The sequence below is a fragment of the Mesocricetus auratus genome, unplaced genomic scaffold (assembly GCF_017639785.1).
Source record: "Mesocricetus auratus isolate SY011 unplaced genomic scaffold, BCM_Maur_2.0 Super-Scaffold_100015, whole genome shotgun sequence".
Lineage (NCBI taxonomy): Eukaryota > Metazoa > Chordata > Mammalia > Rodentia > Cricetidae > Mesocricetus > Mesocricetus auratus.
Window position 1 is genome coordinate 24,655,452 of NW_024429198.1, and position 12,648 is coordinate 24,668,099.

A 12,648-nucleotide genomic window follows, 5' to 3' on the forward strand; every position below is an offset into this window, starting at 1 on the left:
AAGAGAACTGATTCATGCTGTTTATCCTTTGCTGTCCCCACATGGACACACACACACACACACACACACACACACACACACACTCAGGAACACACACACACACACCACACAAACACATGTCCTCACCTCCTTCACAGGGAATACAATCACCAACGGCTTGATTCTGAACATAGGCCTCAAATAGTGTGAAAATAAATTCCTCTTATTTCCAACCGAAATGTTGAAGTGTTAATTTGATGCAGTAACCATAGGAAACCGGTAGCCAGAAGGGGAACCTTGAAGGAAGAGATAGCCAGGCACACAGCCTTTCCAGTCGGCTGATAGTATGTCCCCCACCAGTAGCTTTCCAGTGTCTGCTGCCTGAAATTCAGCTTCTGCTCAGTGGCTGACTCCCACTTTGCCATCTCCTGTTGCTTGTTTTCTGGTTCTGGACCACGGGTCCCCTGGCTGTGTCTCAGCATGGGGAGGCACAAGAGAAGCCAACATTGTCGCTTCATTTTATGGTAATGCTCTCAGCACACCTGCAATCCCAGCACCAGGGTAGCTGACACAAAAGGATACTGAGTTTGCGGTCAGCCTGTGCTATGACGTAGCCCCGGAATTCTGAAGAGTGACTCTGTGCAGCCACCTGTGATGGTTGGTTAGTTCTCACAGATTGACATAGCCAAGCATCACCTGCAAAGGGTCTCCATGCAGGACCATCTAGTTCCAGCTGGTGTGGGAAATGTCTTGATTGCATTAACTGGGTTTGAGGCATGGACTGTGTGAAGAGGGAGGAAGGGAGAAAGGGACCTGAGGAAGTGTGCGTACAGCCATCTCCTCTCTGCTTGGACTGTGACGTGGCTGCTGCTTCAGACTCCTGTCACCTCGGGGTCCCCCCTCTTACATGTGCCGCCACCACATGGAAGCCGGCTCGAGCCGTAGCACCCAAGCCCTCCACAGAGCACACCTCACAACCGTGTAGACACAGAACCAAGATCAGTTTGAGGCCCGTCTGGGATGCATTTGACCCAGACTCAAACACAAACAAGCCCAGTCTTTGGCTTTGATCTGTTGGCTGTACAGAGTGAGCAGGGAGGGATGGCTCTTTCTATCATGTGAGAGTTATTAAAAAGCCGTGCTAAAGCCGGGCGGTGGTGGCGCACGCCTTTAGTCCCAGCACTCGGGAGGCAGAGGCAGGCGGATCTCTGTGAGTTCGAGACCAGCCTGGTCTACAAGAGCTAGTTCCAGGACAGTCTCCAAAACCAGAGAGAAACCCTGTTTCGAAAAAAACAAAAAAAAAAAAAAAGCCGTGCTAGGCTGGAGGCATGGCTCAGGGATTAAGAGAAGCACTGCTTTTAGAGGACTATGACTCCCAGCGCCACAGTGAGTGTCTCAGTCACCTGACTCCAGCTCCAGGGGACCAGATGCCCTCTCTTCTGTCCACAGAGAGCACTCCCCCCCACACACACACATTTTTAAGACAACCCTCTATCAACCGAGAAGACTTGTTTTTAGGCTGTGGGCTAGTGCTCTTTGTGTAATGCTGAGCTTCAGAGGTGGATTCTCCGGCATGTCCAGTGTTGCCTTCTCAGGGGCAGGGTGGGACCCTGAGACCCAGGTCTTTGTGGCTCAGCATTCTGCCAAGAGTTTACATCCCCAAACTAAACTGTTGTTTCTCCCTTTTTCCACCCCAGCCCCACTCTGACAGGGGAGTTGGCACTGAAGAACCAAGTGTCTGTGTATTTCTGCTCTGGACACTAAAAGCTCCCACACACTTCCTTCCCTGAACTCTCGAGATATGTTTACTAAGACTGATTCTTGTACCACTCTGAGATGGCCAGCTTTATGGTTCTTCCAAGACACAGTGAGAAGCAGCAACTAAGTGGGCGCCTGCCACACTCTGGTTCCACGGAGGAAAAACTCACACACCACATGGAAGTCGTTAATGACAAGCTGTATTTGGTGCCAAGGTTTTCAAACGCACTCCATTAAATGTGTTCCTCTCTGTATTAATGATCTACTCTTCAGAGCTTCTCTTCAAGGCTTCCTATCCTGACGTCTTTCCAGTGTAGAAGTCTGAAAGTCCTATCATGCCATTCTTTCTAGATTCTCTGGATGGGAAACAGACAGAAATGCTATCAGAAATGTAACTTAATTTTTACAGGGTGCCATTTAGCCGATAAGGCTATCCCAAACACTGGGATATGATACCTCACCAGACTCCTGCCAACCAGCAACAGTTCTGAGAAGAAGAGCTCTATTTGCTTGTGCAACAATGAATGTTTATTTCCAGGTAGAACACCAGTGTTGGGGAGCCACCCTTGCATTAGGAAGTGGGCGAAAGTGGCCCATGATATGCCACACCACACTTGTCCTGACAGCCAGTGACCACTCTAACCTTCCCATGCCTCCCACAGTGCTCTGCTGCCCACCCCAACCCACAGGCCAGAGGGACCCAGGACTGCATAGCCTGCATGGCTTGCTGTGACTCAACAGCTAAGACAGATAACAGATAGCATCACTATCCACACAAGTGTGGGTGTCAAGAGTTATCAGATGCTGTCAGAACCAAGCAGATGGCAAATGAGTGGATGGATGCATTGTGGGATAGGGCAATGAACTCCTAGTTGGCAGATGTGAGCAATGGCTCCTTCTGTTAAAAAAAAAAGCCTAATTAACCAGCTGATGAGGGAGGAACAGGCCATGCTGCCCAGTATTGGTGCATTCTAAGCACTGGAGAGAGCCAGCGGGGAGATCACAATATGCCCAGACCATGCCTTGTTTAGCCCCTGCATATGGTTATCTGGGCAGCGAGGCCCTTTAGGCTTCCCTGAACCAGAACAGTTGGGTTTTCCAGGGTGGGTGCAAATGAGGACCTAGTGAGACAAGCTGAACTCTCCCATTTGGCCATTTAGTGCCCTTATCTGCAGCCCCTCCCTCCGGGTACTAACCCATCTCTACTCATGCACCCTGGCCAACTCCCCACCCCTACCCTGCAGACACACATGGAAAGCCACAGACTGCACTTTTATCTCCTAGTCACCACTGCAGTCTGGCTTCTGTCAGCACTCTCCTCGGCTGCCTTATTTGGCCTTGCTATCAGCAGCCCCTTCCACAAACCCATACACTGTCATGGAGTCACTATCAGGGGTAACCCTGACATCAGGAAAGAACCTAGCCTAAAGACCCTATGAGCTCCCCATACAGAAGCCACAGCCCCCTAGACCAAGACAACAGTGCTCCCACATCTGTAGAGCACAGGGGCAGAACTGTCCTAGAGGAGGGTACCTCCAGCCAGCTACTACAGAGAGCAGACAGCAGCCCTAGGCAGCTATGAATGAAAAAGCACCTCTGCTCACTCTCTACATTCTGTCAATACCAACGGCATGGAAATACAGTGCAGATGCCATGTGCCAGCTCAATCTACAACTGTGCCAGTAACATCAGTAGCCCTGTGGGTAACGCGGCATCCGTGGGCTACCGTTGGGATGCCTACTGGTGGCAATCTCTCCAAACTTCATGTGTTGGTGAGTTTAATTCCAGCAATGTCACTTTTTCACAAGCTATAGTTTAAAACTATCTGACAGTGCATGCTGGAATTTAGCTCTTCCCACGACAGGACAGTCCCTCCACCTAAAGTCTAGGAGATGGAATCTATGTCCCCCGCCCTATCTGACGCTGAGGGGCTGCAGCTCTTCTGCTGATGGTTCCTGACAGGCCTTTGACACTGTTTGCCTTCCACCCGGGGCAAGTTCTCAGTAAAGAGAGGTGGAGGACAGAGATTCTCACAGAGAGCGGTACTTACGACTTCTCTCTTAAAGTGGCAAGATAGGTCTCGGTCTCCGAAGCCGAGATCTCTGGGTCCAGTGAAGCCAAGTACTGGTAGATGAGGGAGAAAGTATCAAAGGGAATCCGAGCAGGCCCTCCCTCTGGGTCAGCAGTGAGGATCTCACAGACATTCTTCATGGCAGTGTTCAGCGTCTAGGCAGGGAACAGGACAAGCATGGGGCACAGTCACTCTTGGAGTCAGAGATTTACAGACAACACCAGCGACAGAAATGCAAGTGTGCTCTGTAAACATTGTTCAGAGAATCTTCTCCATCTCAGAGAAGATCCAGGTGGATGTTAGCTTCCACAACATAAAGAAGTAAGGTTTGACCAGGATGCAACTGACCAGACATTCATGCATTATATGCCAAAATGGGAATGATTACCATAGACAAGATAAGTGTACTGGCTGGTTTTGTGTGCCATCCTGACACAAACTAGAGTCATCAGAGAGGAAGGAGCCTCAGCTGAGGAAATGCCTCCACGAGATCCAGCTGTAAGGCATTTCCTCATTTAGTGATCAGTGGTGGAGGGCCCAGCCCATGGTGGGTGGTGCCATCCTGGGTGCTGTCCTGGGTTCTATAAGAAAGCTGGCTGAGCAAGCCATGGGGAGCAAACTTCAGCTCCCCTCCATGGCCTCTGCATCAGCTCCTGCCTCCATGTTCCTGCCCTGTTTGTGTCCCTGTCCAGACTTCCATCAATAGTGAACAGCTGAAGTGTAAGCTAAATAAACCCTCTCCTCCCCAACTTGGTTTTTGGTCCTGGTGTTTCCTCACAGCAATAGAAACCCTAAGACAATAAGCCTATCATTTTTAACCGTGAACTTCCTCCATGTGGTTCCGGGTTTGGAGTCTCGCATCATTTCACCATGAGCTTTATAGTCACCGCAGCTCCACCAGGTCCAGAAACATACTGTGCACCAAGGCAAGGGACGAAAGAACCAGCGCCCAGCAGAGCTGTCCTGAAGAGGACGTGGCCAGCAGGGCAGAGGGCCCCGAGTGTCCACCAGTGCCCTCACTCACACAGAAGGCTTCAGGCCTCTGTTCCTTCAGAGAACCTCAGTTAGTTGGACTTTAATGCTCCTAGGAGAAGCTTATGGGCACAGAGTACACGCCAGGCAGAAGCCAGTAAACACAGAACTTAGAAGGGTCTCGGTGCCAGTTCCGCAGCATCTGAAGGGACACACGTGGGCAAGCAGTATGCCACCACTCTTTACTTTCTTTTTTGTTTTGGTTTTCGAGACAGGGTTTCTCTGTATTGTTTTGGAGGCTGTCATGGAACTCACTCTGTAGACCAGGCTGGTCTCGAACTCAGAGAGTTCTGCCTGCCTCTGCCTCCAGAGTGCTGGGACTAAAGGCGTGCGCCACCACCGCCCGGCTCTACCACTCATTTCTTGTATGGCACCGGATCCCCGACTGCTGGTGCCATCTCTGGAACTTGCGGGGCCTTTAAGTGGTGGGACTGAGCTAGAGGAAGTGGGTTCCTGAGTTCAGTGGAGCCTGATGTTACAGCTTTCCGATCCTAGGCTGTGTGAGCACTCGCCACTGGCCTTCCTTCCCCTGCGGGGCCACGGCGCCTTGCCTTCCACGACAGAACAGCATTTCAGGGCAAGAGCAGTGTCTGTCCTTCCTCCCTTTAGTTGCTTCTTGGCAGACACTGGCATAGCAATAATAACACTACCACACTAACATCACTTCTTCGTGTCTCCTTTTGGACTGTAGCGTTCAAAAAGCAGAAAATGATATGTACTGCTGCCGTCCCTGATGTGTCCTTTGTGCGTGGGGCCCGCACCCGCAGCTGCGGAGCTATCAGATTCCCTGGGAGCACACAGCCCACACTGAGACAGAGCTCACTCTCCACACAGTGGGGTGAGGCAGGGCTCAGCAGACCCCGGTCCAGGGACCACAGAAGGAAAGGCCTGGTACTCCCAGCTGTACTTGTCCCAAGTTAGACTCAAGATCCTCTGTGGTATCTGACACCTAAGAGAATTAAAGGCAAGCAGCAAGGTCACTGCCCAAAAATGATCTAGGTTAGGGGACAGGAAGGAACCCTCTGTTACTAGTTTGTTTTTTTTTTTTTGTTTGTTTGTTTGTTTTTGTTTTTCGAGGCAGGGTTTCTCTGTATTGTTTTGGAGCCTGTCATGGAAATCACTCTGTAGACCAGGCTGGCCTCGAACTCACAGAGATCCACCTGCCTCTGCCTCCCAGGTGCTGGGATTAAAGGTGTGCGCCACCAATGCCGGGCCCCAGTTTGCTTTTTGATACAAATTCACTTCCTAAGGGTAATAGTGTACAAAAGAAAACAAAACTTGGTTGTTAGAACTTGGCATGGTCGAAGATGAAGTACTCCATTCTTTACAAACTAGCGCCACCTAGTGTCACACAACGTATGCATCTCAGACTTGTTTTCATGACTGGAGAGGTAGCACAGAATAATTCATAACTAATGAGCTATCTGTTCTCTCTCATTGCTATTATCAAACTTTCATGCCATCAACATTAATTCCAAGTGTTATATATTAATTCCATGCTATGAAAATGCTAATTTCAGAGTTCCTGATGAGCACAGTGACACAGTTTCTCTAATAACTAATCACATTTGACTTTGTCTTTTCCAGGGAATACCCCACTGGGCAGAACTGCCCTCGTGAGGACACTTGCTTTGTCAGTGTCCAGGCCTCAGCACAAAGGACCCAAGGCCTGACCAGAAACCATATACCCACCCACTGCTGAGCATGTGGCCACCAGTATGGCACCTGCCTTCTCTCAAGGGACAGAGCTTCCTACTGGAGCCCAAGCTGCAGCATATCCACTCACCTGGCCTTCAGGCTTAGGCTCAGGCTCATCACCCTGGCCTCCAGAGGAAGCTCCAACCACACCTACCCACCCCAGTCCCCGCCCAACTCACGCCCAGTCCCCAGGCTCACAAATGCCATTGGTCCTCAAGTGAGGAACATCCAATCAATCATCTTGCTGTCTTATTCCTAAATTGTTGGAGTTATAGTGTAATGGCAGCAAAGTTCCACTGAATCTACTAGACATTAATACTGGACATTACGTCAAATGCAATGGGATGCAGAAAACTGTTACCAGCTTTCAAAATTATACTGTCCATTAAGATAACTCATTGGTGTGTCCCCTTTGAAAACCTGAATATATTCCAAGAGTAGCCGTATGTTTGCTCTGTTCTTACTGTCTTTCAAGTTGCGGTTTCATCACATAACTGGAGTCTAGAAAAACTGCCTCCAGAAGAAAATAAATTTTTCCCAAGAGTAAGTTTAAAGTAATCACAGTGTTTTCTGTAGTTATTTAAACCCAAATTATTGTTTAACCCTAGTTATTTTTTTAAGTCAGGCATATAGTTCTACAGATTATGAGATATTTATATTGAGATGCTATTTATAGGTACATACCCCACCCAAGGAGCTACATCCAAGTGCTAAAAATTTTATCCACTCCATTTTGTCATCACATGGGTCCAGTTCCAGGATAGCTCTGAACTTTTCTACCGGCAGGCACAAATTTTTCCACTTCTTCTCAAGATCTTTTAATTCCACAAATTGCTTGTGGCTACACTGTTTAGAAAACACAATATGACACTCTCAGTATAAGTAAAAAAAACCATGTGAAACTAAAATGCTGCTTCTGAAGACTTACACCATGTGCATGGGATGTACAGGTTGTATGATGGAGGATTGTGTCCACCCCGTGATGAAAGCTGGGAGGGCACAGAAGCAGGGAGGGGCGGCTAGACGGATATTAGCAACATTTAAAGAGAGAAACGACTAGAGGGAAGGCTCAATGGGGAAAGTACTCAAATGCCCACCTAAAAGCTGCAGGCTTTGCTGGCCTGAAACATTGTGCTCTGGGTTTAGTGAGAGACCCTGTCTCAAAGAATAAGGGGGAGAATAATACAGGAAGATACACACACATACACACCACATGCTCTTGCACACACATGTACAGGCAACCAAGCACGCGGGCGGGCGGGGAGACACACACACACACACACACACACACACACACACACACACACACACGGGGGGGGAGAAGGAGGAGGAAGAAGAAAGGAAGGAAGGAATTAAGGGGAAGCACAGCAGGGGGAGAAGGAGGAGGAGGAGGGAAGGAAGGAAGGAAGGAAGGAGAGAAGAGAGGAAGGAGAGAAGAGGTGAGAGACAATGAAGAAAATATGTTCTCCTGGCCTCCTGAAGTGAACATCCAGACATGTTTCCTATAGTCCAGAATACTTCCCAGTGCAAAACTAACTTCAAAACCAGAGCACTATGCACATCCGTAATCCTAGCACTCGGGAAGCTGAGTTTGTGGATACTGTGGACTAGATTGCAAGTTAAGTTCCTGTCTCGAAAAACTAAAGTATGGGAGCTGGAGGGATGGCTCATCAGTTAAGAGCACTGGCCATTCTGACTGCTCTTCCAAAGGACCCTGGTTCAATCCCAGCACCCACATGGTGGTTCATAACTCCAGGTCCAGGGGATCTGGCATCCTCACACAGACATACATGCAGGCAAAACCCCAGTGTACATTATATAAAAAACTAAAACATGAAACGTATTTGTGGGGCTTGTTGGTCTCTGGTGTAGACACACACACACACACACACACACACACACACACACACACACACCAAATGTACCCAATGTACCCTGCCTACACTCAAACATATCCATACACACAATACAAGAAAAGCTAGCTACTGGGGTTCTTTCCAAGAAAGTCATCTCTAAATGTGGCAGGGCAGGCCTGGGGACAGGGCAAGTGTCCCAGTGCTGAGAGGGCACAGCATGGTGACAGAAGACCCACCTGCTTGTGCAGGACTTTGAGGAGTCCCTGGGTCAGGCCTGTGTCAGTCTTCTGCGTGGCCACGGGCATTTCAATTCTGTCCTTCACAGGGAGTGGGTCTCCTCTGGACAGGGCTGAAAAATACCTGCAATGAGAGACAGCACTGAAGAGCATCAGCACACAGGCAGCTCCCAAGGCACGCAGTCTGACACCCCAGCAAATGTGGTGGGAGCGCCCAGGGCCAGACACGATGATTGACATCTGAGTCTCCCGGAAGCTCCAGGTGACCGAGAACTCGGTTGGGAGCCAGGAGGACCTCACTGAACTGTGCTCTTCTCATTGTTGGCCTCTGCCCCCTTCCTCCAAGAGCTTTGAAAATGTGGACAAAGGGACCAGAACCCAATGCTGTGCTACATCACTTTAAAAACTTTATTTTTAGCATTTTTAGTATATATAGTTTCTGCATGCAGGTAGGTGCACATGAGTACAGATGTCCTTGGAGTCCACAGGTGCCAAACGCAGGGAGTTAGAGCCAGAGCTACACACCAATGTGAGCTGTGTGACATGGGCACTAGAAGTCTAACTCAGGTCTTTTGGAAAAGCAAGCAAATACTCCAAATACTCTTAACGTTGATTCATCTTTCCAGGGCCCCATGCCTGTGGTTACTCATTTTTTTGACAACTGCTTTCTGAGGTATTTGACATTAAACACGTAGGTTACAGAGATCACCTACATTCCATTTTCGACACCCCCCCAAATATGGTCAGGTGCTTCCCCCTTAATTGTTCCTCTCAAGGACACTGACAATTCTTAAGTTAGAGGCAAACACAGAAATGACTCCTTGTGACAACAATTCAACACAACTAGTCAAGAGGGGACTCACAACAGATTTGGCCACAAGAGGGGTGTGCGCCAGGCAGGATCTCAGGGTACAGTTGTGAACCAAACCAAAGAACTTGTGTGTGTGTGTGGGGGGGGTGAGACACATGAAATTAAGCAGCAGAGAGAGTAGACCAAAAGAAACTCTCTCCCCTTACCCCTTAGGGTCAACTCCATCTACCCGATAAGGAGTGCTGAGGACAGAAATGAGAGAAATACAGAACTCTGAACCTAAATGGCTAAAGGCTAAAGGTTATAGTTGGTCTCTCACCAAACAAAGGAACCATGAGGTCCTTGAGTAAGACCTTCAGGTCATGAAGTGTTACCACATGGGCCAGGGTGGGAGCAGGGTCTTGGAGTGCTGTACATACTTTTATTTAAAAAAGCAAAAAACAAAAGACAAAAACCCTTGTCTTTCCTAAGGCTTCTACCATGCTTGAAGCCAGGGACCCATCCCCTGGAAACTGCATACGGTACTCTACTTGGCAAGTCCCTTTGCATAATTAAGGACTTGAGATAGGGAAATTATCCTTAACAAACTGGTGGCTCCCAAATGTATCACAGGGATCCTCGGAAGAGGAAGAACCCATAGATGTAGATGGACCATTAGAACACGGCTCTGATAAGCAGCTGGTCTCCCCATAGCCATCCCAATTGCCTGTTGCCAGCTTCAACTGATATGGGGCATTTCGCCTCCAGAACCGTAAAGATAAATGTCTATTGTTTTAAAGCAAGTCAAGTTGTTAAACAGTCAAAAAGAAACGAATCCGCTTTATATAGTTCTGAGAAAGTTAGCAAAATTTGGCTAAAGGTAGTTAATTCTCATGATTTAAAAGTGGCAAAGAGCTCTCTTTGTAAAACTGAAAGGACCAGTGGTAAGATTATAATGGTATGGTCCCGGAGAGGGTTCATGTTTTTCATGTTCATGTGTGAAGGTTTGCTAGCTGTGAGCCGAGCTGTCCAATTTCCCTGGAACCCGGGGAGGAGGCGGCACAAGCTCATTGTTTTAGGCGGTTTCATTTATAAACGTCCCTGTGACTGATTTCTTTTTTAACTCAATGGGGCCACTTTTTGCCCAAGGTTGTCCCGTAAGTTTCACAGCTGAGGTGTCTGAACCGAGTGAGGTTCTGGGCCGGGCGCTTACCCCGCCGACCACTGCAGCACGTCCACCGGCTGCGTGCGGATGGCAGCCTTGGTGAACTGCTTCAGGATATCCGGCAGCTCCGGGGGGATGTGGATCTGCTGCGCGCAGAACATGGTGTCGGGCAGCGGCATTGCTCCGGGCAGAGCGCGGCGGTCAGCGACGATCCGATCCGGTGTGCTGCGGGGAGGAGTGGCAGAGGTCAGCGCAGCGGCCGGTCTCTGCTTCTTACCGGCTCCCGGCTCCTGGGGAACTGAGACCCAACCGCCCTCTGCCCGAGAGCGCGCGATTGTGGCGTGCGGTATCCAAGGCAACCTGAGCTACGCAGGCGCACTGCCTTGGCGAGCTAAGGGCGGATTTGGGCACTGGTCGCGTGACCAGTGATTTACCCCGCCCAGGGGAGAGCGCTGGAAATGCGCTTGTTTTCCTAAAACAAGCCAGTCTGGAACCCCAGGAGGTCGCCAGCTGTCTTCTAATGAGAACAGGGCCTTGGCCTGGCGCCTCTAGCTGTGGACTAGGCTCCGTTTAATCCACACCCCGGCTTTCTCCATATGCACACACGTTTCCAACCAAAGCAGCTTTGATAAAATGGTTAAGAACTCTCAGACACTGTTGACCGAAGTGCTCACCTATCTGGGGACTACAGAATTTTCTGATGCCTTAGCTGTATTACTAATGAAGCTAATACAAACGATTTATCCTACGGACAAACTTAAGCGTGGGTATAAAGAGTAAAGTCCCTTATCTAGTTAAGTAGGTTAACTTTAACACCTAAATCATGGTCTCTATTCAAAGGGATGAAACATGATGTGGGTAAAATCGACACTGTTGAAGCTGATGGCCGGGGCTGGCACACAGCGTCGTTTCAGTGCTGTGCTCGGGCTGGAGCGAGGCTGAGGTTCATTCGACCTCAGAGTTGGGAGACCAGCCTGGGCAACGTTTAATTTCAGTAAGTAACCAACTCTGTCCCCGCCCCACATCACCACCACAAAAAACTAGGCACATTAAAGCCGGAAATACCACAGAACAACCCAAGTACCTACTCAAAGCACAGGTGTGTGGCTCCTGAGCAAGCCGCTCCTCCTCCAAGGGTGTCCCAAACAACCAATAGAAGCCAAGCAGAAACTTAGACAAAGGGGAAAAGTTCACAAATGACTAAACAATTAAACTGATGACAACGGAGGGTTTACCTATGGTTTTAAAGGTGAGTGCCAAGTAGCACAGGGAGCAGGAGAGTGATGGAGGAACCAGGTGTGTATGTGTGAGGAGCTATTGATCCTCCTAAGCAGCAGTTAGGTGACAGCAGTCTCCCTGGGAGCCCTGCGTGTTGGTCCAGGTGTCTGACTTACCCCTCCCATCTTCTGGTCACTGTTCACTGTGGTCCTAGAAGGCAGACATCTTCCCGTAGAGACTAATTCATCAGTCCCTTGATACACTGAGTCTCCTAATCACTGTCTTTGCAATGAGTGGATAAGGAGAATTAATGGCCAATTGTTTGAGTATCGATTTGCTTTGATGAAGACTTAACATCACAGATTAAAAGATATCTCTGATTCAAAGAGCATTTTCTCACCATTCTCACGTTAAGTAACAATGTATTTAAATGAGTGGAGATAAGAAAAATGTTTAATGCTTTTGAGAAAAAAAACTGAGAAAAATTAGCCCCGTAGTGGAGGCACATACCTTTACTCCCAACACTAGGGAGGCAGAGGCAGGTGGATCTCTATGATCCAGCCTAGTCTACAGAGTGAGTTCTAGGACAGCCAGAGCTCATGTAATCCTGTCCTTCTTTAGTATACGGGCAATGACATACAATGGTTTCTGACACGCCCTTGTCGGTCTCCATTCCAAAGAGAAGTCCCAAGACATGGAAGTGGACAGCTTCAGCCTTCAGGACAAGTTGACAGGTTTCACTAATTCCAGTAGAATACTCTCCACTCAAGTGCAGGAGCAGGGATAGCAGTGTCCTCTGAAGCTACATTTGCCACCCAGTCAAAGAAAGAAGACAGGGAACTATG

At 48.9% G+C, this 12,648-nt stretch overlaps 1 protein-coding gene across 1 annotated transcript; it reads right to left on the reverse strand.

Annotated features, from left to right (window-relative positions):
- Positions 1-1,921: 1,921 nt before the first annotated feature.
- Positions 1,922-10,911, reverse strand: Ropn1l (rhophilin associated tail protein 1 like). Its single transcript, XM_005065470.4, has 5 exons — positions 10,634-10,911; positions 8,631-8,754; positions 7,223-7,384; positions 3,788-3,963; positions 1,922-2,093 (listed from the first exon to the last, which is right to left on the reverse strand). Exons 1-5 carry the CDS (start codon positions 10,762-10,764, stop codon positions 2,030-2,032), a joined length of 657 nt encoding a protein of 218 aa, XP_005065527.2. The 5' UTR covers positions 10,765-10,911; the 3' UTR covers positions 1,922-2,029.
- Positions 10,912-12,648: the final 1,737 nt, after the last annotated feature.